We start from the raw sequence: 24,952 nt of genomic DNA, 5'->3' as shown, positions 1-24,952 counted from the left end.
GTTCCCATGGCATGGGTGACTTACATTTCTGTGAAGGAACATAAATGCTGAAAAGTACATACAGATTTTGGAGCAACATATGCTGCCATCCAAGCAACGTCTTTTTCATGGATGCCGCTGCTTATTTCAGCAAGACAATGCCAAGCCACATTCTGCACGTGTTACAACAGCGTGGCTTGAAAGTAAAAGAGTCCAGGTTCTCCCCTGGCCCGCTTGCAGTCCAGACGTGTGGTGCATTATGAAGCGTAAAATATGACAGAGAAGACCCCGGACTGTTGAACAACTGAAGCGGTTCATCAAGCAAGAATGGGAAAGAATTCCACATGAGAAGCTAAGAGAATTAGTCTCCTCTCTTCCAAAATGTTTGAGTGTTATTAAAAGGGAAGGTGATGTAACGAAGTGGTAAACATGCCCTTTCCCAACTTCTACTGCACTTCTTGCAGACATGAAATTCTAAGTTAATTATTATTTGAAAAATAAAGTTTATGAGTTTGAGCATTAAATATGTTGTCTTTGTAGTGTATTCAATTTGAATATGGGTTGAAAAGGATTGTCAAATCATTGTATTTTGTTTTTATTTACATTTTACACAATTTCCCAACTTCAACCAAATCCGGTTTGTATTTTATATGGAACCTTTTGAGTCTGTAATAAAGTATTCATTCATTCAATAATAGAATTTTTTTTTTTTATAGAGCACTCTTCATTCAGGGAATCTCAGAGTGCTCACAAGATTAAAACGAGTTAAAACAGGTACAGGAAAAGGTCAGTATCAATAAAATTTAAAAACTCAGAGACTGAGAAGCGGTGAACAAACATGCCGGCGTCCTCTCCTCTCTACTCTCCTTAACAGTTAAAAGTTTTCCTGAATAGGAAGGGTCTCAGGCCTGTTTTGAAATTGTCCAAGTTCTGTGGAGCCCTCAGCTGGGCGGGGAGACGGTTCCACAGGCTGGTGCTGATGAGAAGAAGGCTCGGTCCCCCAGGGTGCAGAGTCTTGTTTTTGGGACTCGGAGGAGCAGGCTGCCTGTAGATCTGAGGGAACGGATGGAGGTTTGTGCAGTGATGAGGTCTTGTACCTATGGTGGTGCGTGTCCATTGATGCATTTATATACTTCCTTATTAATTAATTTGACCATACAGTTTCAAAGGTATTGGGTTAGAAAGGTTCAGCGCCAACAAAGAGCTGTGTGTCATGAAAATATAATCACATTATTTAAAAAAATAGTCCAAGAACACGATATGCTTTAAAGTATCAGTCTTTAATGTTTAATAACTTTGTATGCATGAAATGCGTACCACACATATGCAATAAATTGTTTTTTAAGCAAATATATTTATTATATTACACTTTAAGTCTTATAAACTGTTTAATTTTGTACAATCATTTCATTTTCAATAAAATTAGGTTCATTACAGTGAAATCATGACACTGTCATATAAAACATCAAAATAACTTGATGAACAGGATTTGTAGTTAGTCGTAGCTCATCAAAAGATGCTCTGGAACAAATGAAGATGAATTTTGTTTTATGGAGTTTTCAAAGTGGTGATATTAATCCCATAGTAAAAAAGAGGATGTTGTAAAAGCAGCAGTAAACATATCAGAAATAAAGCAAGCTGGAGATATTGCTTCAATAGTTTAACAGAGGCACTCATTTTTTTAATTATTATTTTAGGTAAGTTTTGGCACATACAATATTAATTCACACCATATGATAATTCAGCAATCTGCTGCTGTGATTACTACTTTCAGTTTATTCAACACAGCTCACGTTGTACAATTTATATCCCTTCACTTTCACGTATGGCAAACCAGTCCGTTGCTTTAGACGTCCCCAAACCCAAAACATTCTGGAGGGCTGTAAACGGTCCTCATATGCCTGAGCATATACCGTGCTTTACTTTGAGCACTACGCTCAGATGTTTGTGCTGCTCCTTCAAACCTGTCACAGGGATTTTCAGAGATCTAAAACAAAATCTGGGGGAAATATTTAATGAGATATTAATATTCCAGCAAAATAGTTTACAAAATGCTCATGTATGATTTTCAGCAGTGGTTTGTGACACTGTGTGAAAGCTGAATGCAGCTGGACACTGTCAGGACCTCAGAGGGAACAGTGCTCTTCAGCGGGAAGTGGGAAGGAATGTTAAAGTCCTGCAGCTGCAAATAGTTGTGGAACAAAAAAAAAAAAAATCCATCATTAGCATCTTAAACAGTCACATCAGCATTCATTCTTTCTTCTTGTATGATCCGTGTGAAAACACACTTCCAAGTCTCTGTGCAATGCAAACACACACGCATTCTGTATGTGCACACACATACATGCAGGGAGGTGAGGAGTGGAACTATATGGATTCCCTCTCTTTTCTTCTGGGAAAAACAGTGAGCATGCAGGCCTCGATAAACCAGCTTCTGGAGTGTGGTGGATACTGTTACGGGGAAATTATCACTAGTCGGGCTCATACAAGTCCAGTTGGATGTGTTCAAAGCAGTAAGTGAGGAAGTCAAACTGGTGTCACGTAATTCCCAGGAAAAGTCCCAAAAGCATGAGTCCGTTCTGACGTACCTACGGACAGCAGAACACGTGTGGTTATCACACAACAGTGTATACAGACCTACTGACACCACGTATATTATTGTGCTTGTGATGCCTGCAATGTTTCAAATGTTCCACTAGGGGGAGATATGCAACAACAGAAAATTTACAAGCGGCCACAAAAACCCAGAAACGCTTTAATTCCTCTGTTTAGGATGTTTTATCAAATTTTGTTGTTAATTCTGTTCGTTTTCTGTTTAACACTATACAGCTGACCATTTAATTGAACTTCCACATACGATTTGTTATTGCTTATATGCTTAATAGGTCATGTCAGATATTATGGGGCTTTGGGTTGTTTTTTTTTAATGGAATCTTTTGTTACATATTTGTCCTTCTACAATTTTCTCTTTCTGTTATCTGCTAATCTGTCACAACCCCTGTTGTCTTTGTACCAAATTAAACATGAAAAATAATGTATTAAACCTCCGCATAGGGCATAAGCACTCAAGGAATAGTTTGTGGATTAAAAGTATTTAAAGAACAGCCATTAAAGCCACTTTTTGCAAACAGATCCTCTATGTTTCTCATTACACTAAAGCAGTTCTGTGGATAAGTGGTGGCCCAAAACTAAAACTTCATTTTCAAAATTGTGATCTTTTTTTACTTCACCAATAAACAGAATAAAGTGTCTTCAAAATTCCTCACCTACAAACCAGCCATCATCACATTTCTCCAAGACTTGTACAATGTCACCTTCTTTGAGCTCCAACTCATCTGCATTCTGTGGTCTGTAGTTGTAAACAGCTTTATAGCTAAAACAGAGAGTATGGATAAGTCAAACAAATTGTGGAAAACACAGTTCCACCAAAGTTGCAACACTTGTTTTGTTCTGCAAACAATGTGAAGAAACAGACTTACGGTCGGTTTTGCCCCGCTGTTGAACCAAGGTTGTTTGAGGTGACATGTGCATTAGGACGGGCCCCTTGGTTTGTTATTGCACCCTAGGAAAAAACAGAAACTCAGGTATTATGACATAATAAATAACAAGCCAGAGTCCTGCAACCCAACAAGGAGTGGCAGCACAAGTGTAGACATGTTGTGACTTTCTCAGGGTGGGAGTGAGAGCAGACCTGTGAGGGATCAGGGTATCTGGAGGTGCTCGCTGGGGAAGCTCCTGCTCTGTGCACGGATGCTGACGACTGAGTGGGAGGGGAAACAGCTCTCACTGTGGTGCTCTGGTGGGCCGAGTGTGTTGCAGCCCAGTGGTTGTTCTGGTTATTCGGTGAAGCAGTATTGGATGTGAAGTTGGGCTTATGATTGGATAAGAGTGTCTGAGTGGGGGAGCGTGACTGTGAAGCAGGGCTGCCGTATGGTACAGGTGAGGACGGTTTGATGGTGGAGTGCTCAGGCGTTGGACTCAGTGAAGTGGGGGTGAAAGAGGATGACGGTGACGGTGACAGCGGGCACGGGGAACGGAGTGGACGTCCTGGACTCTGGGGTCCAGGGGAGATGGGAGACATGGGGCCCGGCGAGTATTCATCCGTGGAGTATTTGGTGCGGGGCATCTTGTTGACCTGCACATAACTGTCCGGAAAGATGCCGCTCCGGCTTGTTCCAGAGATCCTGCCTTCTAACCACTTATCATCAACACGCCTGGTTATGCTGATCACCTCACCCTGGAGTGGAAAATAGAGTTTAGAAAATATTATATTTGATAGGAATACAGTGGCTCAAATGTGCAAAATACAGCATCAAACCCCAAAATACAGAAAAGAATAAAAGAAAACAAGAACAACACGAAACAAAAAAACAGGACACTATTTAAGACAACATAGCAACAGGATTTCATTCAAAAATAATAATTTTTAAATCACAAAAATACTGCATTTCAGAAACTACATTGTGTAGAGGAAGCCAGAGTGCCCGGAGACAACTCACGCAAACTCCACACAGAGAGGCCCCTGTCAGGATCCAAAGCAGGAACCTTTTTGTGTGAGAACTGACCACCAAGCTTCAATGCTGACATAAATATTACTGTAGTTTGTGAAATGTATTTTGTGAATTCTACACGCATTTTCAAAAGTGATGTTTTCAGTTTGTGATTGTGTTACTCTGAAATGTTGTTGTGATTTGTCTTTTGTTTTTGTGTTTTCTTAAATATTCTGGGATTTTTTGGTAAGTGGTTGAGGTTTTCTATATTGTTGTTTTTAAAATTTGTAAAGGCTTTGCTTTTGCTGATCTGTTTCATGTGATTATGCTCTGTTCTGATCCTCATATCCATGATATACTATCAAACAAATGATGTACAAGACACAGTAACTATCAAAAAGAACTGAATAAGGAAGCCTGTTTACAGTATATGCATGCTAATGATGAGAATGCTCTAATAAGATTTTAATGACAGCAGTATCTTATTGTGGTGGCGGGTGGTTTCTGCTCAGCTGTAGGGGGAGCCAGGACTTCAGAAAAGAGAGGAAGGACAAACTAATTTGACACAGCTGCAGTATATCTCTAACAAGTTTCTCCTTTTTAAACAGTACTATGGTAGGAATCGAGGAGGAAGGACCTATAATTGACAATGTGTTTTCTTATGACTATTGTTCTATTGAAAAATAATAAACATGTATTGTTCCTGCTGTACGTGTTAAATTAGAACCTGCCATATTAAGAAACACAACTCTTTTGCAAAACACTTCACAGATGTTTCATAAAGCTGATCTTGACTTGGGAGTCTCTGAATAGGTTATAAAAAATATACACAACTTTCTTACGGTTATTAGTTTGATTGGAATTTTCTACAAGGTACCAGTCTGACAGACTCCAACTATCTAGGAAAAATACTGGATCCACACGCTATCCGTAACTACTTTTGACAGCCCAGCATATGTGCAGATTAAACAAACGGCATGTGACTCTTATTGAGTTTCAGCAGCATCAGTGCATTCATTTTGTTTCAAAGCCAGGCTAGCCGTTCACTTCACAGTCACTGACCAGTGACCGCTTTAATGGAGACACCTGGTACACCTAATAAAGTGGTGGATGTGAATTACCTCATTTTTTAAATGTACAAAAATAACAGTGTCAATGTTTTTCTTGTTTTTTTGTTAAGTATTGGAAAAACCTCTTCTAAAAATATGAAGGACTGCATTTCAAGTTAGCTATTGAACAAGGATAAATTACACAAATCAAACAAAAATGCCCTTTACTAGGATTCTGGCCTAGACTGTAACAGCACAATTAAGAGAACACAGCCACATATATGAACCACAACCAGCATAAATACAAGATAAGACCTAAATGTTCACCTCAAACTCAAGATCATTTAAAATGCCAGCTATCACATGTGTGCATTCATATATTTCCCATGAAACCCTTGAATCCAACAACAAATACAGAACATGTTTCTAATTTGACCACTTCCTCCAGATGATTCAATGCCCAAGGTGCCCGGTAGGTGTTCCTTGGACAAAGAAAGGTTTTCCCAGCTTAAAGCCTGGGATCCATTACAAAACAACCGCTTCGGGAACAGGTGGAAACTGTGAGTGATGAGGTCATGAACGAATCACTCACTTTACGAAAAGAAAGTTCAACAGGTTGGTCAGCGTTGAAGTTGTACAGAGCTACAGCTTCCCCATAGTCCAAGACCTGTAGAGTGGGAGACTTTATAGGTGTTGGCTTCTCTGTGGGAGCCAGAACCTGAGAAGGACATATGAAGAGTTTGTTATTAGAAAAGAGTTCATAACGTAAGCCCATTAGAGATAACTAACTTCAAATGAGATGAAAATCACCTCCACATAAGATGTGGGGAAAATACCAGCTCTTCCATGGTGTTCTCCTTCAAACCAGTTTGCATCTACCTGCCTGTGGATGTAAACAATGTCACCTTTCTGCAGTGGGAGCTCCCTGGAATAGAAGAAAAGAGTTATGACATTGTTTCAAATCTATTTTATGAAATAGGTTAAGAGGTCATGCTCACTAGCGATCATGCAAGAAAGGAAATAGTATATTTATTGCATCAGCTTATGCAACTCACTTGGGTGACTGAGCCGCGAAATTAAACTTGGCTCTGGCTGCTTTCATCTGAAAATACACACATCATTCTGCGTTTTAGGAAAAACAGGGATTTCCTAAGACTATCCAGCTTTTTAGGCGATAAGAAGGTTGTACAGACGTACCTTTTTGTCGTCCTTTTTTGGTGGAAGCTCCGTGGTTACATTTGCGGAGGAAAGACGGTCCACTGTGAAACCCAGTAGGAACACCAATGTATGAGAGGACTCTAGTACACCCACTCTTTTGTTCTGCAAACTTGTTTTTAAATGTGTTGCTATGTAAAAATCAATCAGTACAACTACAAAAGTTCAGAGGGTCTTGAATTTCCTGGAAGAATAACTGGATAAAGCTAATCTCTAATCGAGCCTTCCGAGTTTTACTTCCTATTTTTGTGGGCTTCCTCCCCACCCATCCACAGCTGTTTCTATAGGAAAATAAAAACTGCAAACACTCGATACTTTCTCACTCTCAGAGGACAACAGAAGCCGTGAAGGAGAACTATGACAATATGAGTTCCTTAAACATTTTCTATCTCATAATATAAGTCACCTGCTTTCTGAAAGTGCATTATGAAAACCAGCAGATTCGTGGAAAAAGAAAAGATGGGTAAATTATGAACATTACTGGTTGTAAATAAACCCCATGTTTACCATATGCAGGAGCAGATTCCATTGAAATGCCACTGGAACGCTGGACAGACTGTTTTTGTGGTAATGAACTGCTGAAAGAAAAGAAAAAAAAGAAAATATGTTAATGAATGCAGCTGTGAGTCAGCATGCAAGGTGATTTCCCGCAGGTTTACCGTACGGATCATCTGTTTGCAGATGGTCTTAATACACTGGACAGAGCTGAGACATATAATCAGACAGACTGAGGAATGTGTGTGCAAGTTGTTGTCCTTGAATTGAAAATTTGGTTTAATGGAGGTGTGGAATTTTTATTACATTTACAACCTTGATTCTCCATTCATGGTCAGAATCACAAGTCTGTGTGTCTGTGGATTAAGAATTAACCCAAAGCATCAAGACCGCCAGGCTTCCACTGAACTTATTTCCATTTTTTCAGACAGTTTAGTTTTGTAATTGAGTGTTTGCAGCTGGACACCCACAGCTGAGAAAAAGCCTTGTTGTTCAACATTCAATGTCCACCTCCTCCGCAAAATCCCTTTAACACATAAAAAGAGGTCAGAATCTCTGATCTCATTTCAGCAAACAATGATGAGAGTCCTGCAAGAATGCATTACATGCATGGCAGGAAGTGTGGAATGCTGTCTGCTGCTTCAAGGAACAAATACTGAACATCAATTTGTTAAATTAACAGCTTCCCAACAGACCGTCCAGCACAGAAAACCACAGGAGCATCTGAATGACACCGTGCCAAGTATTTCATGTTTGTTCTTTAGCATTACAGTGGTCTGATTCCTAAAACACCAGAAGGAATCTCAAAGTTTCTACTGAGCTTTGATGCTAAATCAAAGTGGATTAGGAGGGGAATTTCACTCAGAGGGAGTGTGTTAAGTGTCTATATTTTCTTTTACGCTGTCTTGGTACGTGTTTCTTCAATAGAAGAAACACTATGAAAACAATGTCTGTCTAAAGGACTGCTGCGCATTGACATCCATAACATGGTTTACACCTACTTTTGACATGTCAAACAGCCTTATCAAATGTGTTTTTTATGTAATTGTTCATATTTTGGTAAGAAAACTGCACTTTTGTAACAGTAACAATTGTGTATCCAAAACTTTGCCACATTTTTATAGCCCTAAATCTGTTTCAGTGGAGTGTGTATGCAAAGAAAAAAAAACTTTCCCAAATCAGCAGTGAAATCTGTTTACATGTTTTGTCGTCTAAGTAGAATCCAGAAATAAAATCTACTCTAAAGGGAAGAAAAAAAAGCATTTCAAACCATGAAAGTATGTTTAAAAGATTTGTAAAGCTGTAATCAAATGCAGCTAATAGTCTTACAGAGCAATCATCCTCACAGATTCCCTCCATGTGATCACAAGGTAACACGTTGATGTTGTCTTTGACTAACCTGTGGTAGGGAGCGACAGCCTTTGGAGGAGATACTGGATTCCTGCTACAGGCCTCCTGCAAGAAAGGTGAACAATAAACACAGTTTGTTCTCTGCAGCACAACTCGGCTCAGTATCTCACTGCTCAGAGGAAATCTGACAACAACTCAGACAAAGTGGAGGTGCTGACCACTCCCAAAGGAGCAAAGAAATCCCCTGGGTCCTACTCTCCTCACGCTACCACACACTGCTCATGGTCTGTCTGAGTTGTCTCTGATTTCCGTCAAATTACAGTCCATGAGGTTGATTCAATCACAGAAGAAAACACAGTAGAAGTGGCATTTTTGGCAAGTCACTGTGGCACTGGAAAGGGAAGTACTAAACAAGATTAGAATAATGAAAAAAAAACATGATCCAAAGAAAACTATGCCTAAAATATTCTGGCAGCCAGGTCTACGTTTGCTGTGGGAAAAGTGGCAGGCGTGTGATTAAGAAAGGAAGCAGATCAATCTGAGTGCAAGGCAGGCAGGCAATTCTGTGGCAGTCAACCAGGTCAAAGACAAAACAAAAAAGTGCATATTTCAAAGGCAGCAAGCAGAGTGATCTCACAGACTGGCAGCTTTCATTGGAAGTGTGGGGCGTAAACGGTGAACTGCTAGACTTGTGAGGAGAAAAGATGCTTCGGTAGAGAGAGTCAGGCGGGGGGCTCAGTACCTCACCCCGGCCTCGACGTTGTTTCTTCTGGGAAAGTGTCCTCTCCAGGCCCTGAATGTCCATGTCCAGCTCAGCCTCAAATCGACTCAGCTCTGATACCAAACTGGCCTGAACCCCAGCAATTATGAAGTTGGAACGCAAGAGCAAAATACTGCTATGGAGTTTCATTTTTGGAGCTAATGAAGTCTCTTCTAAACTTAAAGAAAATGCACATCGTGTAATGAACTTCTAAAGGTCAAGTTTTCCTTGTATCTCAAATGCTCACCTCAATGGAAGGGGACTTTGGCTTCTCAGGTGGTTTCTTCGGAGACAGAAGAACCTGCAGACAGAAATGAAGGGAGGAAAAAAACACTTAAAACTATATTAACTCTTTAAACAAAAGGTATTCTGCCACCGTTTTAAAAAGCGGACACATTTTCCAGCCGTCTTATTAAAATGTTTGTGAGACATCTTTGTCAAAATATCTCGGATACGGTACAAAGGTGCTCTTTTAAACCACGTCTTTACACCTCTGTTCACAGCAGCAGACACTAGTGCGAGCACCTCAAGGTAGCTCAGCTTTTCTCTCCCCTCTTCCAGGTAACAGCAAGTTCGAGTTGATTCGAAACTGTGACTGGACATAAAAATAGGAAGACCAGATAATCCTACTCTTATCTGGGTCTGCAATGTCCCAGTTCCCTGCAAATCTCAACCGCTAACTGAGCGGAATATTTATACTTCTTTATACACACATGGTAATACTCACAAACGATTTTAAGTAGAGACGTGCATCTTTGTGTTTCATTTGGGAACAAAGAGGGCCAATTATTGTGGCTTTGTTACGAAAATAGTCTCAGCTGTTCCAAGTCTTCTTTGTATTATATATTTTTTCTTTTATGATGGTCATAATGGTTTTAATAGGTGTAGGCAGGTGGGTAAGGCACCCAGACTCTGGACAGAATAATGGAATTGTAATTATAATTCTAATGTGCGGCATGGGGTTTCACATCGTTTTTCCGCAATAAGCAAAGCCTTACCTGAAGAGGAACCAACTCTATAGCTGTATATTTTGTTACAAAGCCTTTGCTTCTTGTTCAGTATTAATGATGTCCTCACAGATGTGCTTGTAAACTAAGTCATAATGCACTTTGGAGCCAAAGTAGATGCTGGTTTTTAAACCATTGACAGATAACAAGCTAAATGCTTCCAGGTTCATGTACTGTATTACTTTGATTGGTCTCGTCTAAACCTTGCAGTCTCTGCGTGCAACAATCTAATTTTACTGTCTAAAGTCTGCATTTCAAGATCATAATTTTGATTCAATGAGTTGTTTATAATGGCATTGTGGGACATAATGATGCTGCCATGAAGTGCCAAATGTTTGCCCGGAGATACAAGTAACATTCATCAAGCTCTATGTGTGATTCAGTCTCAAAACGCTCATTCATAGCAATAAAAGATTTGTTACTTGGCACTCAGTTTGTCTCATTAAATACGTGTACAAGGGTTAAGAGGAATTTGGAACCAGATGAGGTATTAGCTAAATTGATACCACAGAGGGCTTTTGTTTTTTGTGAAAACAAACTTCACAACTAAACATCTCATAATTATAAAATACTAATTTGGATTGCAGTGGATCACTTTCAGGGTCAGATAGAAACCAAAACATCAGTTCAAAATTGTTATTTCGTGTTTCTTTTTTTTTTTTTTTAATAGGAGACTTTCCAAAATTTAGAGAACTTATAATAATTTCAGTTTACCAAAACACATTTGGACTGGCCAGAATGCAAGCAAAATAATAAACCAACATATTTCTTCATGTATCAAGCATGCCAAATGTCTCTTTTACCCTCCTCTTACAAATACAGTACCTGACACTATTAGTAGCTGATTCCATTAAACATTACTTTAAAAGGCTCTGCTCGTCAGAACCATGGACTACAGCTTTGTTTTGTTTTTGTCTGAAATCTTGGCTGAATTTGCTCCTCTGAAGCCAAGGCTTCTTCGCTGAGAAGCAGCACAACACCTGATATGGTATTTGAGCTGGTTTTCCCTACAACTGTCCAGGGGATCAAACATTGGTTGCTGTCATAAAGAGGAAATGAAATAAGTCTCCATGCTGTGAGCCATTATACACCACAAGAGGTTAACACCATAATACGGATCACAAGACACAACAGCTCCCTTTGGGGGGTAGAAACAAAGATTTCTTTCTTTCTTTTTTTTTCTTTTCCTGCAAGTGTAAATGCAGCACACAATGTGCACATTGGACCTGGGACATTGTTAAGGAAACATTAAAAAAACAGCAGCTTTATAGACGCTGCTCAGCAGCTCACCAGAGGAATTTAAACCCGACTAAAAATCAGCATACGAGGCTCAATTACATCAGTGTCTAAAATGTGCTGGACACTGAAGTTAATGGATTACAAACCCAGTGAAGCGTCAACCTCTCCAACTTATAAATCACTGACAGTTAAAAATCTGGTAGCCAACACGGATCATGTTTTTTCATGTCTGAGAGGCTAAATTAATGTTGTTTCTTTGACTAAAAAAGGGAGTATTTCTAACCAGTACTGAACACGGTCAGTGAATACATTTCGTGAGAAGATGAAATGCAAGGACTAACCTGCTCTTGAGCCTTTCAGGAAAACAGACTATACAAACAATTATAATTATTAGAGTCAACAGCGATGCGAGCTAGATGTAGAGCTTAAAGTCCTACTCAGGAATCGTTTTCAGGTTTTATTTTTAAAAGGTTTCCGCATGTGAGGTCATACCTGGCTGTGGCTTTCCGAGGCTGTGGTCTTCCCAGGCTCAAAGTCGAATATGCTCCTGGGTTGAGGGTGCTGCTTTCCTGGGTCTGACAGCTTATCTACATCCTCGCTCCTGAAACGTTACATCCCAACACAGAAACACACGCACACAGACTCAAACTGTGGACAGCAACTTAATCATGGCTTCATCATGAGTGGCGATAACAACTAAAGCTAAATTCCTGCACATTTTCCCTCCAGCTCTTGGCTTTTGTTTAAGCTGACACCCACATAAGACTTAAACTGTATGTTAAGTCTCTATGTATGTGAAGTGAGAAATAATCCATTGGTAACATAACATAACCTTGAGTATAAAGTGAGGGATGTCTTCTATCTTCCTAATAATAACAATTATCTAATGCGCATTAGTATCGTGATACGACAAACATGTTTCAAGCATACTGTGTGATGAAAACATTTTTTTCCTTCGCTTGATGAGGCGTCCAGACAAAACTAAGGCAAGCACAGGAATATACACTCTGAGTTTCACTTTGGCTTCATATTTTTTAACATGGTTTGTTGGTCTCTGAACCTGTGACGTCACATAAATACAAAGGACATTTTCAAAACTGCATACTGTACTACTAGTGCATCCTCATTTTTGTCGAAATATAGTACCGGTATATCACTTGCAGTATGTGAACAGTTACATAATGTCTAGATGCTTCGCAGTTTCAAATACATTCTCCAGTGTGGAAGCAACCAGTCTACCTCATGTATTATATACCATAATGCACTACAGCAGAGTCGTCATGGGAATGGCTTCCATTTGTGTTGCACTATAGTTGTTTAAGCGTGGCATACTGAGTACTAGCAACCACTACTGGACCAGTACGCAGTACATACTGTATCATCTGCAACTTCATCACCCTTAGTTTTATTTTCACTTTTTATTTTTTTTATTTTCAGTTGTAGTTAGGTGTGGGAAAGAAACCACATTTTGGTTAGCACAGAGACAGTGATGACACTGTTGCAACCATCTAGCACCGTCTACCTCAGGCACACTGCTGCGGTCTTGCTGCAAGATTGCAAAAAGGTGGAATTCTCCCTTTAAATATGATTCTTTGGCCTTCTCGTTTCTGAGTGGTGGACATTAAGTTCAATTTTCTCACCACAGTGAAAACAGCATCCATCTACCATTGACTGGAGTTTTTATTAAATTGCCCTAAGGTGTGAAGTGAGTGACTGTCAAGCTATCTCAGAGCATTTTGTGATGAGTGCGCACTCTTGCATGCAGGGATTTGAAAAGTTATCCTGTGAACCCGAAGCAGTTACAGTGTAATCAGTGTAAACTCACCAATCTGGTAGCGCTCCATGTGGTGTTAGCCTGAAGAGATCTTTGTCTGTTTCATTGCTTTCTTCTGTTCTGGCAGCCAGCCGGAGCCCTGCAGATCAGCGGATCAGTGAAAATCAGTCTTGAAATAAAGAACTGATTATACAACCCAGAAGACTAATGATGTGATATCTTGTGGATTCACTCACGTTCAGCTGACCACAGCTCTGAATCTTCTGAGTCTGGGGAGCATAAAGATGATTTAGATGAAGTTAGATGTGTAAACAGAAATATAAGTCACCTGCTTCAAAAGGCAACTATACAAATAGGTCAAAAAGTTGCAATGTGCCAAAGCCTTCTTTTCATAATATTTTTTCTTTAGTAGTGACCATTTCTACTATATAATTACATAATTATTTGATAGTGGAAAGTCAGTCTAAACACGGTCAATCAACCTTTTTTTGCTTAAAAAGCTCCTTTAAGTGACTTTATATTCCAACCTTAATTATTTTAAGTGGGTTTGAGCAGAAATATTGTTTCTGATAATGTTTTAAATTGCATCCTCAATAGTTGGAGTTCCTACACAGTTTGATAAAACAAACCATGTGGAAAATATGTAATTTCAAACTGTTACTCTGTGTTGCCAATTTCAAATAAGACAAATGACCTGTAAGATCTGAAAAGGATTGACGTAAGAATTTGGATTAATTTCAGAACTCATGAGCGGTAGTGACATAAGACTTTCATGCTCTTTCGTTATGTCTTATTGCAATAATCTGTCTGTTGGATCACCTCCACCATGCCTGACACACTGACGTAGAGGAATTCATTCTGCAATTGGGTGTGTGAAAAGAAAGCAAAGAGGGGGGAGTGCCCTTACCCTCTGGCCTCTTGTGAATCTGTCTGAACATGCTCCTGTACCAGTCTTTGGGCTTGTTTACACTCTGGTGTAAGAAGAGAGGGGAGGTGCAGAAGGTAAATTATTCCAGATAAGTCCTAAGTACACATGAGATGGAGCAAAAGTTGGATAATGAAGCAGTTCTGTCTTTGGCTTACAGATCTGGAAGCAATCGGCATCCCGGTCTCATCCACAGGACCTATTCCTGAGTACTTGATAAGCCTCTCCTCCCTGCTGGGGGTCCAGCTGCGTGGGAGGGTGGAGGAGCCTTGGACACCATTAGCCAGTCCACCTGAGACACAGCAGCAACACAAGCCAGATTTGATTTATAATTTCAGATTTTTTTATCATTGATTTTACCTGACATTCAAGTACTCTGGGATTTATGTCATGCCCAGAGTTCAAGCCCATGCTTCTCTTCCCATTTAAAAACAAAAAAAGGTGTGTGGTAAAGGTAATGTTATGCACATTTCAGCTGCACTTGTCTTCAAGTGCGTTTGGGTTCCTTCTCATACTTTTAACTTTCTAACAACTCATTTTTCATTTCTGTATACTTTTCTTCCTTTGTTTTCACATTTGCACCAAATCTGATTATCATTACAACTTTTTTTTTAGGGCCCGAGCACTTGCAGTGCGAAGGCCCTATTGTATCTGTAGGAATTATTCTTCTTCTTAATGTTCTGACGAAAGGAGGGCCTTTTTGCCCCCCTAAACGTGCCCAAAAAGTCACCAAATTTTGCACGCAAGCCAGGCCTGGCGAAAATTTTTATATTTTATGGTTTGCATTAATGGGCGTGGCAAAATGGCTCAACAGCGCCCCCTAGAAAACTTTGTGCCTCAAGCCCCACAATACGGTTTGACGTACATGCACGAAAATCGGTACACACCTGTATCATGTCGCAACTTAAAGAAAAGTCTTTTGGCGCCATGGCCGAAACCCAACAGGAAGTCGGCCATTTTGAACATTTTGAATTAATTGCGTTATTTTGAAGCAATTTATGCCATTCCTTCGACAGTTAATACGGCCCGAACCGTAACGTGCACCCAGGTGTGTTATACAACAAAATGTGCGTCTCCATCTTGCGACTACGCGACATTACTTTTCTCTTTCAAAAGTGTTACCGTGGCAACGCTATACGCCAAAAAGCGCGCCCCCTCTTCATCTGATTGATCCATATTTGATAGTTCCCCAAAAGTCACCAAATTTTGCACCAAGCCAGGCTGGGGATAAATTTGATATTTCATGGTTTGCATTAATGGGCGTGGCCTAACGGCTCAACAGCGCCCCCTAGAAAACTTTTCTCTGCCATAACCTTTGAATGGTTTGACATAAAGAGTCGTGGGTGGTGTCATGGGTCTCGGTATTGAGTCCTTGAGCTTCATTGGCCTGAATTAGCCCCGCCCCTTCTTCTGATTGGTTGTCCCTTTTTTCAGCTATAACTTTTGAATGGTTTGATATAGGAAGTCGTGGGTGGTGTCATTTCTGATATGCTTATGGGGGGCGGTGGCCATGAGTGCGAGGGCCCGTTCATCGCTGCTTGCAGCTTTAATTTATTATTATAATTTTTTAATAGGCAAGGCAAGGCAAATTTATTTATAGCACAATTCAACACAAGGTAATTCAAAGTGCTTTACATTGACATTAAAAGCGGCAAGACATAATTAGACAGTAAATAAAAAATAAGATTGAAAAAATTAAGAATAAGATGATAAGAAAAGTAGTAAAATAATAAAAAGCACAAGCTGTTAAAAATAAGGCCAGTAGAATGTAAATAGTGTTAATAGTGAAACTTCAAAAAAGACCTCTTCAGGAAATTCAGGAAATTCACAACAAAACATTCATTTGAAATAATAACCCTTCTATTATGCAAAAGGTGTCATCATTTGATGCACTCTCATAATGCATTACCTGACAATTTATTTGAAGTTGCACAGCAAAACTCTGACTTGATGTGCAATGATGATCTTACCTGGGGAGTCTGAAGGTCCATAGTATGATCCAAAGCTGGGAGCTGCTGAGCCCACTCCATTCAGGTCTGGCCCCTTAAAAGGACACAAGCATATATGTAAAAGTCCAGTCAGTGGAGTCTAAAATCAATCAATAATTCCAAAACATGTACTGAGCCGAAGGTATAGAGTATGTGATGCTGAGTTTTTCCACAAGGTGGAGCACTTGTTAAAGGAATTTCTCTTTTTCAGCTTCAGCACTGTTATGATCAGCGGTCTGCAGGACATTACTTACCTTGACCTCTCTGCTTGCTATCCTACTGAAGTTAAAAGGGCTGAGAGGAGGACTAGGAAGTCCAGGGGAAATGACCACTTGATGGGTCAGCTCTGGAGAAGTTAATATGTGCTGGCTTGAAGAAACTCCACGCTCTCCAGAGAAAACAAGAGAGCCATTTGGATGGCCACGCACTTCCGCAGTTTGCTAAACACAGAGAAAATTGGAAATATGGATGAACAAAACAGTGTGTGACCTTTTGCTCCAGTCATGTTCTCCTGTGGGTGCTTAATATAAAAAACACTTTCTATGGAAGGTCATGTGAACTTGTTAGGGGTCCAGCTATTCTCTGGAGAATAAGTGGCCTCTTTGAGGGGAGCATGTGATAAAAAAAGGCGCAGGCAGTGGGGAATGGTGTCCAACCCTCTTCATCATCTCTGTTTTGCCAGAACTAGAGAAATGCCTCACTCGAGGTACATAGTAGGGGCCCAGCGACAGTGTAGGACCATTATGAGCCCATTAACTCCCTATTCACAACAGGGGGCGGAGCTGGGGGTCAGAGAAGTTGGGATCGGGTCCTTAATGTCAACCTCAAAGTCCCACTGTCTCCATGGTAATCCTTTTCCTCCTCAACCAGCCCATAATGGCCAGTCTGGCTCTTCTACGGGAACACCATGCATTTGAATCAGGTGCTTTGACACTCCATGTGTGGTTGCCAGGGGTCATGGGAAAGCCCTCTGCTCCTCGTAGCAACAGTTCAACTTTTATCTGCACCAAAGGCATGCTGTTGTGGCATAGACTACAATAAATTTGACTACACTGCTCTTTTTTTCTGCACTTGATTTTATCAGTATCTGTTTTTTTAAGGCTATATTTCAAAGATGAAAATGTGATTAAATTAAAAATGTCCTTACCTGAGTGTTCATGTGATCCGTTATGATCCCTCTTGACAGGTATCAAACTCTTTTCCGTTGCATCAAATATCTGCAAAGATATACATGTCTTTTTATGTTGCCTTACACTCTTTTCAGCATTAAAGTTCTGACACAGTTTTTTACTTGAGTCATTTTCTTATGAAATAACTCATTAAGACAGAGCTAATCCACACAGTTGTACAGAAACAAGACATCACAGTTTCCAAAAAGAGTGCTCTAATCAGTTAACAGAGGGGGAAAACAAATTTAAGTAACCCATTACAAAAAACATGTTCAAAAGGAGTTTGTGCACATACTTTAAGATGAACAATGTGGGTTTTCTAGTTATTTAAGGGGGTGTTTGACTGAAAATATTAACATTAGATAAAAACAATCACAGGATCTGAAAATTTTAACTCTTCATTTTTCAGTTTTATTTTTTTTAATTCCTTTTTAAACACTCTGATACGTGATTTGTGAGGTGTAGTACCAGTCTTCCCCAACACAAATTAGCATTTTACCCCCAAGTACAAGTTATTCCATGATCCCATCCCACTGGTATTCCAGAGAAAGAAAGTCAGCGTCATCCACTTTTCCCTGTAACTAAGGAAAAATCCAGCCACAACAATGACAGTGACTCATGGGCTTGCCTCATTTTTCCTAGTCACACAGTGGTGTAATGTGTCTGACTTGGAGGGACAGCGTGACGAGGAAGGTCGGCTACTGAAAGCCCAGAGCAGACCCTAATCTGCTGCACCTCCGACTAAACAGACCCAGCCTGCTGTTTGAACATCAAAGACATGTGGGGAGTGAGAGGGAGGTCTTTTCCGCCGCTGAATGTGTCAGGCACCTATAGAGGCTAAACGATCCATAATAATAGTGTAGACATGGAAACCGCAGCTTTCGTATAGCCAAGGTTGCTGAAACAGTAAGTTGGTAACTGAGTCTTGATGTGCGAACAACAATATTGTGGTCAATACGACAAACTGAGCTGAGAATATCGTATCTACTGACGCCAAAAATATTGTAAGTTAATAAAGGATTTTTTTATTCAACTGAGACCAACAACTCTGCAGCCTCTAAAGAAAGTGAAGCAATTACAGGCCAAACTTCTATGGGGTGAGAGCTGCCCAAATAATTTACAATAATGGGTTGTCCATGTGGCATTTGCTGCAGAGCATTAAAATCTATCATCACTGTGGTCAAGACCTGCAAAACTATAAGTTCTGTGTCTATTTGCAGTGAAGAGCAGTTGCACTGATAAGATCAATGTTCTAGTTTTCAGACAACAGTGTCACTCATGTGAATCATCATCTTCTAATAAACTGTGTTAGATAACAGGAAAAAAGATGGCAACCGGAGGATTGTGACAACAACAACGCCATTAATGCACAGGCATGATGGAGCAACACTTATAGGAATCACATCCAGCCGATCATATATCCAACAGGAAAAGCTGCACACAAGCTCTGTTCATACATGTTCTAGCGTCATTAGATTACTTGGCATGCTGCTCAGTTTTTACACTCAAGCTAACCTCAACAAGTTTCCCCCTGATTTTAAGAGGCGTATGACATTGATGACATGAAGGATTTTCAAGGATTACCAAAGAAAAAAAAGGTGCTCCTTTTGCCTTTAAAAATATCCTCCATGGCAGATGACTTCTGTTCCCAGTCATGCATTTAGCCGTGACTTTTAATGAAAAATATTTACAAGCTAATGGAGAGTAATAAAGACCATTAACCAATTTGTACAGAATCTCCTTAAATATCCTGACAAAAAAGCATGCTGGGGAAAGTCCTTCAATTCCCAGAATGCAATTTAGCAGCATATTTCATTCTCACAGTTCACTAAATGTCTTTGAAAAAGCTATATATTACATTTTATAATCCAAGATAATCCTTAGACATCCCAACTAGATAAACAATGCTCTCCAGAATGATCATAAAATTATACAGAAATCTATAATTTTATTAGAGACCGGTTTGATGTTCAGAAATACAATTGTGCATAATATTATTAGAAATGTTAATCGTATTTTAGGCTCACTACACTATTCAAAGATTGGTAGATGCTAACGTGACCCACAAGTTTAAATGTTTGAAATTGAGTTTATTTAATCAAAGCTGATGTTAATTGATTGATTTGCTCATGACCGGAAAAATGTAGTTTTACAAAGAATGTACGTAATATAACTGACTGAAAGACATTTGTAATTGAAATACTTGAATAAATCTTTGAGGCATGTTTATATTTCTAAAGTGCAAGAGTTGAAATATTCTCCTTTATCCAAGAAACCACATGATGAAGAAAAAACTCTTGACAAAACATTGACTTCAGTGTCTGCTCCAACAACACGCACATAGCTGCTTTGAGAGAACCAAACACAATCCTACCTAATAAGGCAAAATCAGTGTTGATATCCAGCGAGAAAAGTCTACTCCAGCAGTCTGCTCTGAGAGTCCTGCGCATTCTTATGTAATTACTTGGAGTGAACACAGGAGGCAGCTCCACGCTTCCACATGGAGATCTGCTGGTGTCTGAGGGCCTGGATGGCGTCTTTGTGAAATGTGTGAATGTTGTCTGGTATGTGTTTGTACAAGCCACACCCCTGCAGCATCGTGACTATTGACTCCGATTTATAGTGGATGTCCATGTGCACCTCCAATGCACAGGTGATGTCCTGCTTTTGGACATGCTTTCACAACACCAGTGTTTTAGGCTTCCAGCTGGTCTGTAAATTTTGTTAGCTTTACATTCAGCTCAATTGAGTGCAGCTAAAAAGGATATGTGAAATGAGAAGCAGTAGATTTAGAAAATATCCACCTCTGTCCCCAAATCTAACTTGTCCTTCTCCTTTTTATTTTTTTCAAAGGTTAGCTGATGAGACATCTGGCTTATCTGAAGTGAAAGTGAGCCACAGCAAACTTACTCAGCATTTACAAGGACAGTGACCTTTACCACACCCCTGATGTGATTCCTGTAATAGTAGCACAAAAGTACTTCAATGTGCAAAACGTTTTTAGGAAAACCAGATTACTTTAAAATTTGTAAACGGACAACAGAAAATTCTTTCTGTCAGAAATCTCCTTGAAGCAAATTGATATTCACAATTCATCAAATTTCTCTGTCTTCCACTGGAAGATGTGACCTTTCTGAGAAGACTGTGACCCAGAGTGACTTTCTACTCCAATACACAGGAAGAGAGCTTCTTGTATTGTTCACCGAAAGAAGGAGGCTGTTAAGATAACAACACAGCTGAAAAACTGCGCCGGGTCTGACCCGTGAATTACTCTGGTCTCCATCTAGGAGAGCCATGATTTGCGTTCAGCAGGAGGATCACGTCATTAGTAAGGCAGGAAGAATAAGGTCTGACCCAAATAGGCCTCCATTCATTTTCAGAGGGTTTGTCTTCTGTCCCAGCATGCAGGATCGTGAGAAGAAACGCAGCGTTAATCAATTACTGCAGCAGGTGGGCAATACGTCACACGACTTCTCACATTAGTGAGGAGAATTAGGTGCAGATAGACTCGACTTAAATGCTGCCAGATCTTCACGCAGTAAAAAGACTTTGCTCATCTGATGTAGGGTATAATGTCCTGGATATTGTGAGGTGCTGCTGGACAGCAATGCTGTAACAGCAATGTCTTATCAGTTCTGATAAGAAGCAGCATTACTGCTGCTCAGGTTACATAACAGGTTGTTTTTTTTTAAAGCCACAGAAATCTTGCCTTAAAAAGTAGTGAGATGCTAATTACAAGAACATCTGCTGAGTAAATAAAACAGGCATTTTATAAACACGCTAAATGAGTCACATGCGCAGCTGTGTTAGAGGCCTGAGAGGCTGACCACACAACCATGCTGCTAAGAAGATGAGCCCATACAAGGTCCTGCAGCCGACCTGCGAGTTTATGATATGCAGCTATGGAGGAGATGCACACATCCATCAGGGAGGGAAGTATTTGGCCTCCTTGTATGGTGCTCCTCCACTCTGAACATCAGGAGTCCGTGTGTGTTTCTTGTCAACAGAAAACCAACGTGTTCCCAGGAAAACCCCAATGCCAATAAATCACAGCCTCCCCTTCTATGAAGAACCCAACTCTGAGTCCAAGTAACTCTGATCAGGAAAAAAATCACATCATCAAAGATAATTCCTTATTTGACGGTGTGTACAGTCTACCAGAGCATGAGAAAACCCATGCTCAGAGAGCAGTAACAGGAAAACAATTTCACAAATCCTCATGCTTGTCATTTTGCATCTTCAAAGCGTGATGGAAGGATGAGGGTACAGTATGAGCAGTGGCAGCTGCACTCTTGAATCACAAAGGCCGTGGAAATCGCCCCGAAACAGAGGGGAGTGTGGACAGTCCAGGTGGGTGTTGGACTTGAGAGCTGCCTGCAGGATGAGGACACATCTGACGAAGCAAGTGATTTCTTTTGGCTCTCTGTAGATTACTTAACCATTCCCAGTGCGCTCATACCCACTGGGCATTGGTGTGAAGCATGACATATTGGGAAACACTACCCATTATAAGCGTGCAACTCCAGTTGCTCCCTCTTGCTTACTCAAAAGCTCAGTCAAACGACTCATGTTATCCGTTTCAACATCAGAGCTACACGGATTAAATTAGTGACTTTGTTTTCAGACATGCAGCAAAGACACCAACCTTCTCTGGCATTAAACCAGTGGAGCTGCACATAATCCCCGAGCAGGTTACAACAACACAGATTCACAAAAAAAGATTTAAATGTGTGCTTGCAGAGGACTCACCCTGCAAGCTCCCCAAACTACTAAACTCACATCTCTTTCTTTTTGTTTGAGTTGTGCATGAAAAGCACACTGCAGTACTTCTCTGTCCTTTTCTCTTTCTGACTCCTGAAACTAAACAGGACACACACAATATCTCTCACATTCCCAGCTTTCCCTCTGCCTGCCTCCTCTGAGGACTTCCCGGTTGACAGGCATCGCTATAGCAACCCCCTTCGGCCCATGCTCAAAAAGGCACCCTGACCTGTCAGGCCACCTTCAGTGAAGCAACCCTATTGTTGTGATAAGGTGATATTTCACAGCACGGGGTTAACCAAAGGGTAATGCAAACATCCCATTGCTTCCCTGTTGTCCTCTCCTAATGCTATGTCCCCTTTGCATGCGGAAGCTGCAAAGGATGTTTTGCCTGATGGATGTTTTGCCAACGTTAAGGTAAGTTATTCAAAGAAGAAAGTTTGTCACATGCAATGATGAGTCAGTCACTTTCTGCCTTTATTGTTGGGCAAACCATACAGTCAACAGAGCTTAAAAGGGAATGCTGTTTACACAAACCTCTCTGGCTTTCTTGCAGAACTATTCTTACCCAAAAACCAGGATTTCCAGTTCACCCACAGTCCCTGCCAATGAAGACAAAAAGAGCAGAGCTTGCAATCTACTGTGCTGACAGGCGCTGGCTCTGAGTCTGCAACAGGTAGCCTGAATTACAAGATCCTTGTCAGAGGTGAAAAAGCCAGTCATGTGCTTAAAGATATGTGCTCGGCCATGTGTGGGTTTTGTTTTAGAAATAAACTACAAGCAAAGCAAATGACAGCAGTGAAAGGAATTTATAGTGTTCTATTGATTTGTTTTAACATCTTTATGTGGGCCAATTTCACCCTGAAACTGAAGGTCTCAGCTCTTTTTAATAATTCAGTGGTCTGGCTTGGTAGAGCAAAGCTCTGGGCAGATATCCATTAACTGAGCCTGCACTCCTCGCAGGACTGTTTTTTACCAAACAGTTGAGCTGCTCAACATGAAGGGCAGCCTTAGCATCGCAGGCTAAACTGCTGATATGTGTCCCGCAGGGGCAGACTTTCCCCCCTGCTGGGATCACATCTGACATCTTGTCACTCTACGCCTAAATGAGGTAATCATGCAAGAGGCAATTGCAGATTTGGCCCGGGACCCGACACCTCTCTCACACTGCATCCTTGTTCACTCACAGTCTGTTATCAAAACAACAACAAGGTCTCCTCATTTTCAGCTCCTTTTTCCTTTTTTCTCGTCCAGAGATAATCAGGACAGGAAGGAAGGTGCAGGATTTTGTGCTTCCATGGATGGAAGGACTCCAGCTGACCTTTAGAGTGTTGTAAAGACCAACCACTCTCCTTTCACACAGTGCCAGCATGTTGTGGCACAGGCTCATTAAAAGGACAACAGCCAAGGACTCAAGTGAGCAAATCAACTGAATAAGAAGAGCGTTGTGCAATCAAAAACTACATTATTTGGTGACTGTAACCAGGTTTTCTTTCCTAACCACCAGGTGCTCTAAAACAACAGACAGCAGCAGGTCTGTAGACATGACATGATAACATTATCATCAAACTCAGACATACTGGAGATATACATCTACAGGCAAACAAGCATCATCAGAAGGGTGGAGGACAGATAAGCAACTGTGGGTCTCATACCACAGGTTGAAGAACATCTCTAAGGACACAAACAACGCTTTTCTGTGCCAAAGACATCAGATCAAACTGACAAATCCTCATGGGCCTTGATGCTTATTTTCAAAAACAATCCTTTCAACACAGAAACATGCTGGACTAAAATATCCCAATGACTCACACAGGAGACCACTTTGAAAAGAGGCCTGAGGATAACCAGTCTGAACCTCTGACAGTAAAGCAGTGGTGTTGTAAACTCTTCTCTTGTGTGTTGGCTTCAGTAGATGCTCAATGAAATACTAAACAAAGCTTAAAATGGTAACACAGTCACAGAAATAGTGAGCCTCATTCCTGCCATTGGTGAGCATGATACCCAAATCTGTTTTAGCAAATTCTGCAAAAATGATCATTGAACTCAACTTTACAATTAAAAACTTTAGCAGTTTAACTAGAGGCTGGATAAACTTTGTCACTTCCTCTAACCCTGGCTGTTCTGGTCACAGTGAGAAGAGGAGACAGAAGCTGTGGAGTACTTACACGCGAGTGCCGGCTGCACACTGAAGTCTCCTCCGTATGAAGGGTGGGAGGAATTGAAGGATAAAGAAGGAGGGAACCACTGCTACTCCTCTCTCTCTCTGTCTCTCTCTCTCTCTCTCTCTCTCTCTCTCTCTCTCTCTCTCTCTCCCAGCTCTTTCTGAGTCCACAAGGGTGGCCTTTATCTTTGGTGAATGATTCAGCGTGGGCCTGAATGTTTCACTGGCTGTCGTAGGCGTGTGTGTACCCTGTGTTTATTGTGTGTGTGTGTGTGAGCATGCACTTCCAAACTCATCAGGGAGAAGGAACTATGTAATAGTTTCCATCCGCAGCTGGAAATAATAGAGATTCCCATATAGGCACTGCCTCAGTGGAACCACCTTCCAGCAGACCCCACTCTCAAAGTGAAAAAAAACAACTGTAAAGTCAAAAAAAGTTGAAACACTGGGTTTTAATGTATCATTTTATTTTATTTAGCATTAGTTAACAATCTTATTAATTATCTGTATTTCTGTGAAAGTGTGAAGTCTCTGAAAAAGCTCCTGAGTGGTTTATCTGTTGATCCTCACTCCCATGTTTGCTTGTC

The 24,952-nt window shown here is 40.6% G+C and overlaps 1 protein-coding gene across 8 annotated transcripts; it reads right to left on the bottom strand.

Moving 5' to 3' along the window:
- Positions 1-1,243: 1,243 nt before the first annotated feature.
- On the bottom strand, positions 1,244-24,446 carry sorbs3 (sorbin and SH3 domain containing 3). Of its 8 annotated transcripts, none has more exons than XM_061728873.1 (21): positions 24,370-24,446; positions 17,419-17,488; positions 16,526-16,711; positions 16,254-16,326; positions 14,442-14,575; positions 14,266-14,329; positions 13,595-13,627; positions 13,410-13,497; positions 12,077-12,185; positions 9,586-9,639; positions 9,321-9,428; positions 8,628-8,683; positions 7,241-7,311; positions 6,716-6,777; positions 6,574-6,620; positions 6,329-6,443; positions 6,111-6,236; positions 3,671-4,216; positions 3,459-3,541; positions 3,246-3,352; positions 1,244-2,161 (listed from the first exon to the last, which is right to left on the bottom strand). In XM_061728873.1, exons 2-21 carry the CDS (start codon positions 17,428-17,430, stop codon positions 2,148-2,150), a joined length of 2,088 nt encoding a protein of 695 aa, XP_061584857.1. In that variant the 5' UTR covers positions 17,431-17,488; positions 24,370-24,446; the 3' UTR covers positions 1,244-2,147. The 8 variants fall into 8 exon arrangements, with proteins under 8 accessions (XP_061584857.1, XP_061584856.1, XP_061584860.1 ...); XM_061728872.1 differs by having other exon boundaries at positions 1,244-1,978; XM_061728876.1 differs by having other exon boundaries at positions 1,244-2,567; positions 4,115-4,216.
- Positions 24,447-24,952: the final 506 nt, after the last annotated feature.

The sequence above is a fragment of the Cololabis saira genome, chromosome 9, assembly GCF_033807715.1.
Source record: "Cololabis saira isolate AMF1-May2022 chromosome 9, fColSai1.1, whole genome shotgun sequence".
NCBI classification, from domain to species: Eukaryota; Metazoa; Chordata; class Actinopteri; order Beloniformes; family Belonidae; genus Cololabis; species Cololabis saira.
This window is presented reverse-complemented; position numbering and strand designations above follow the sequence as displayed.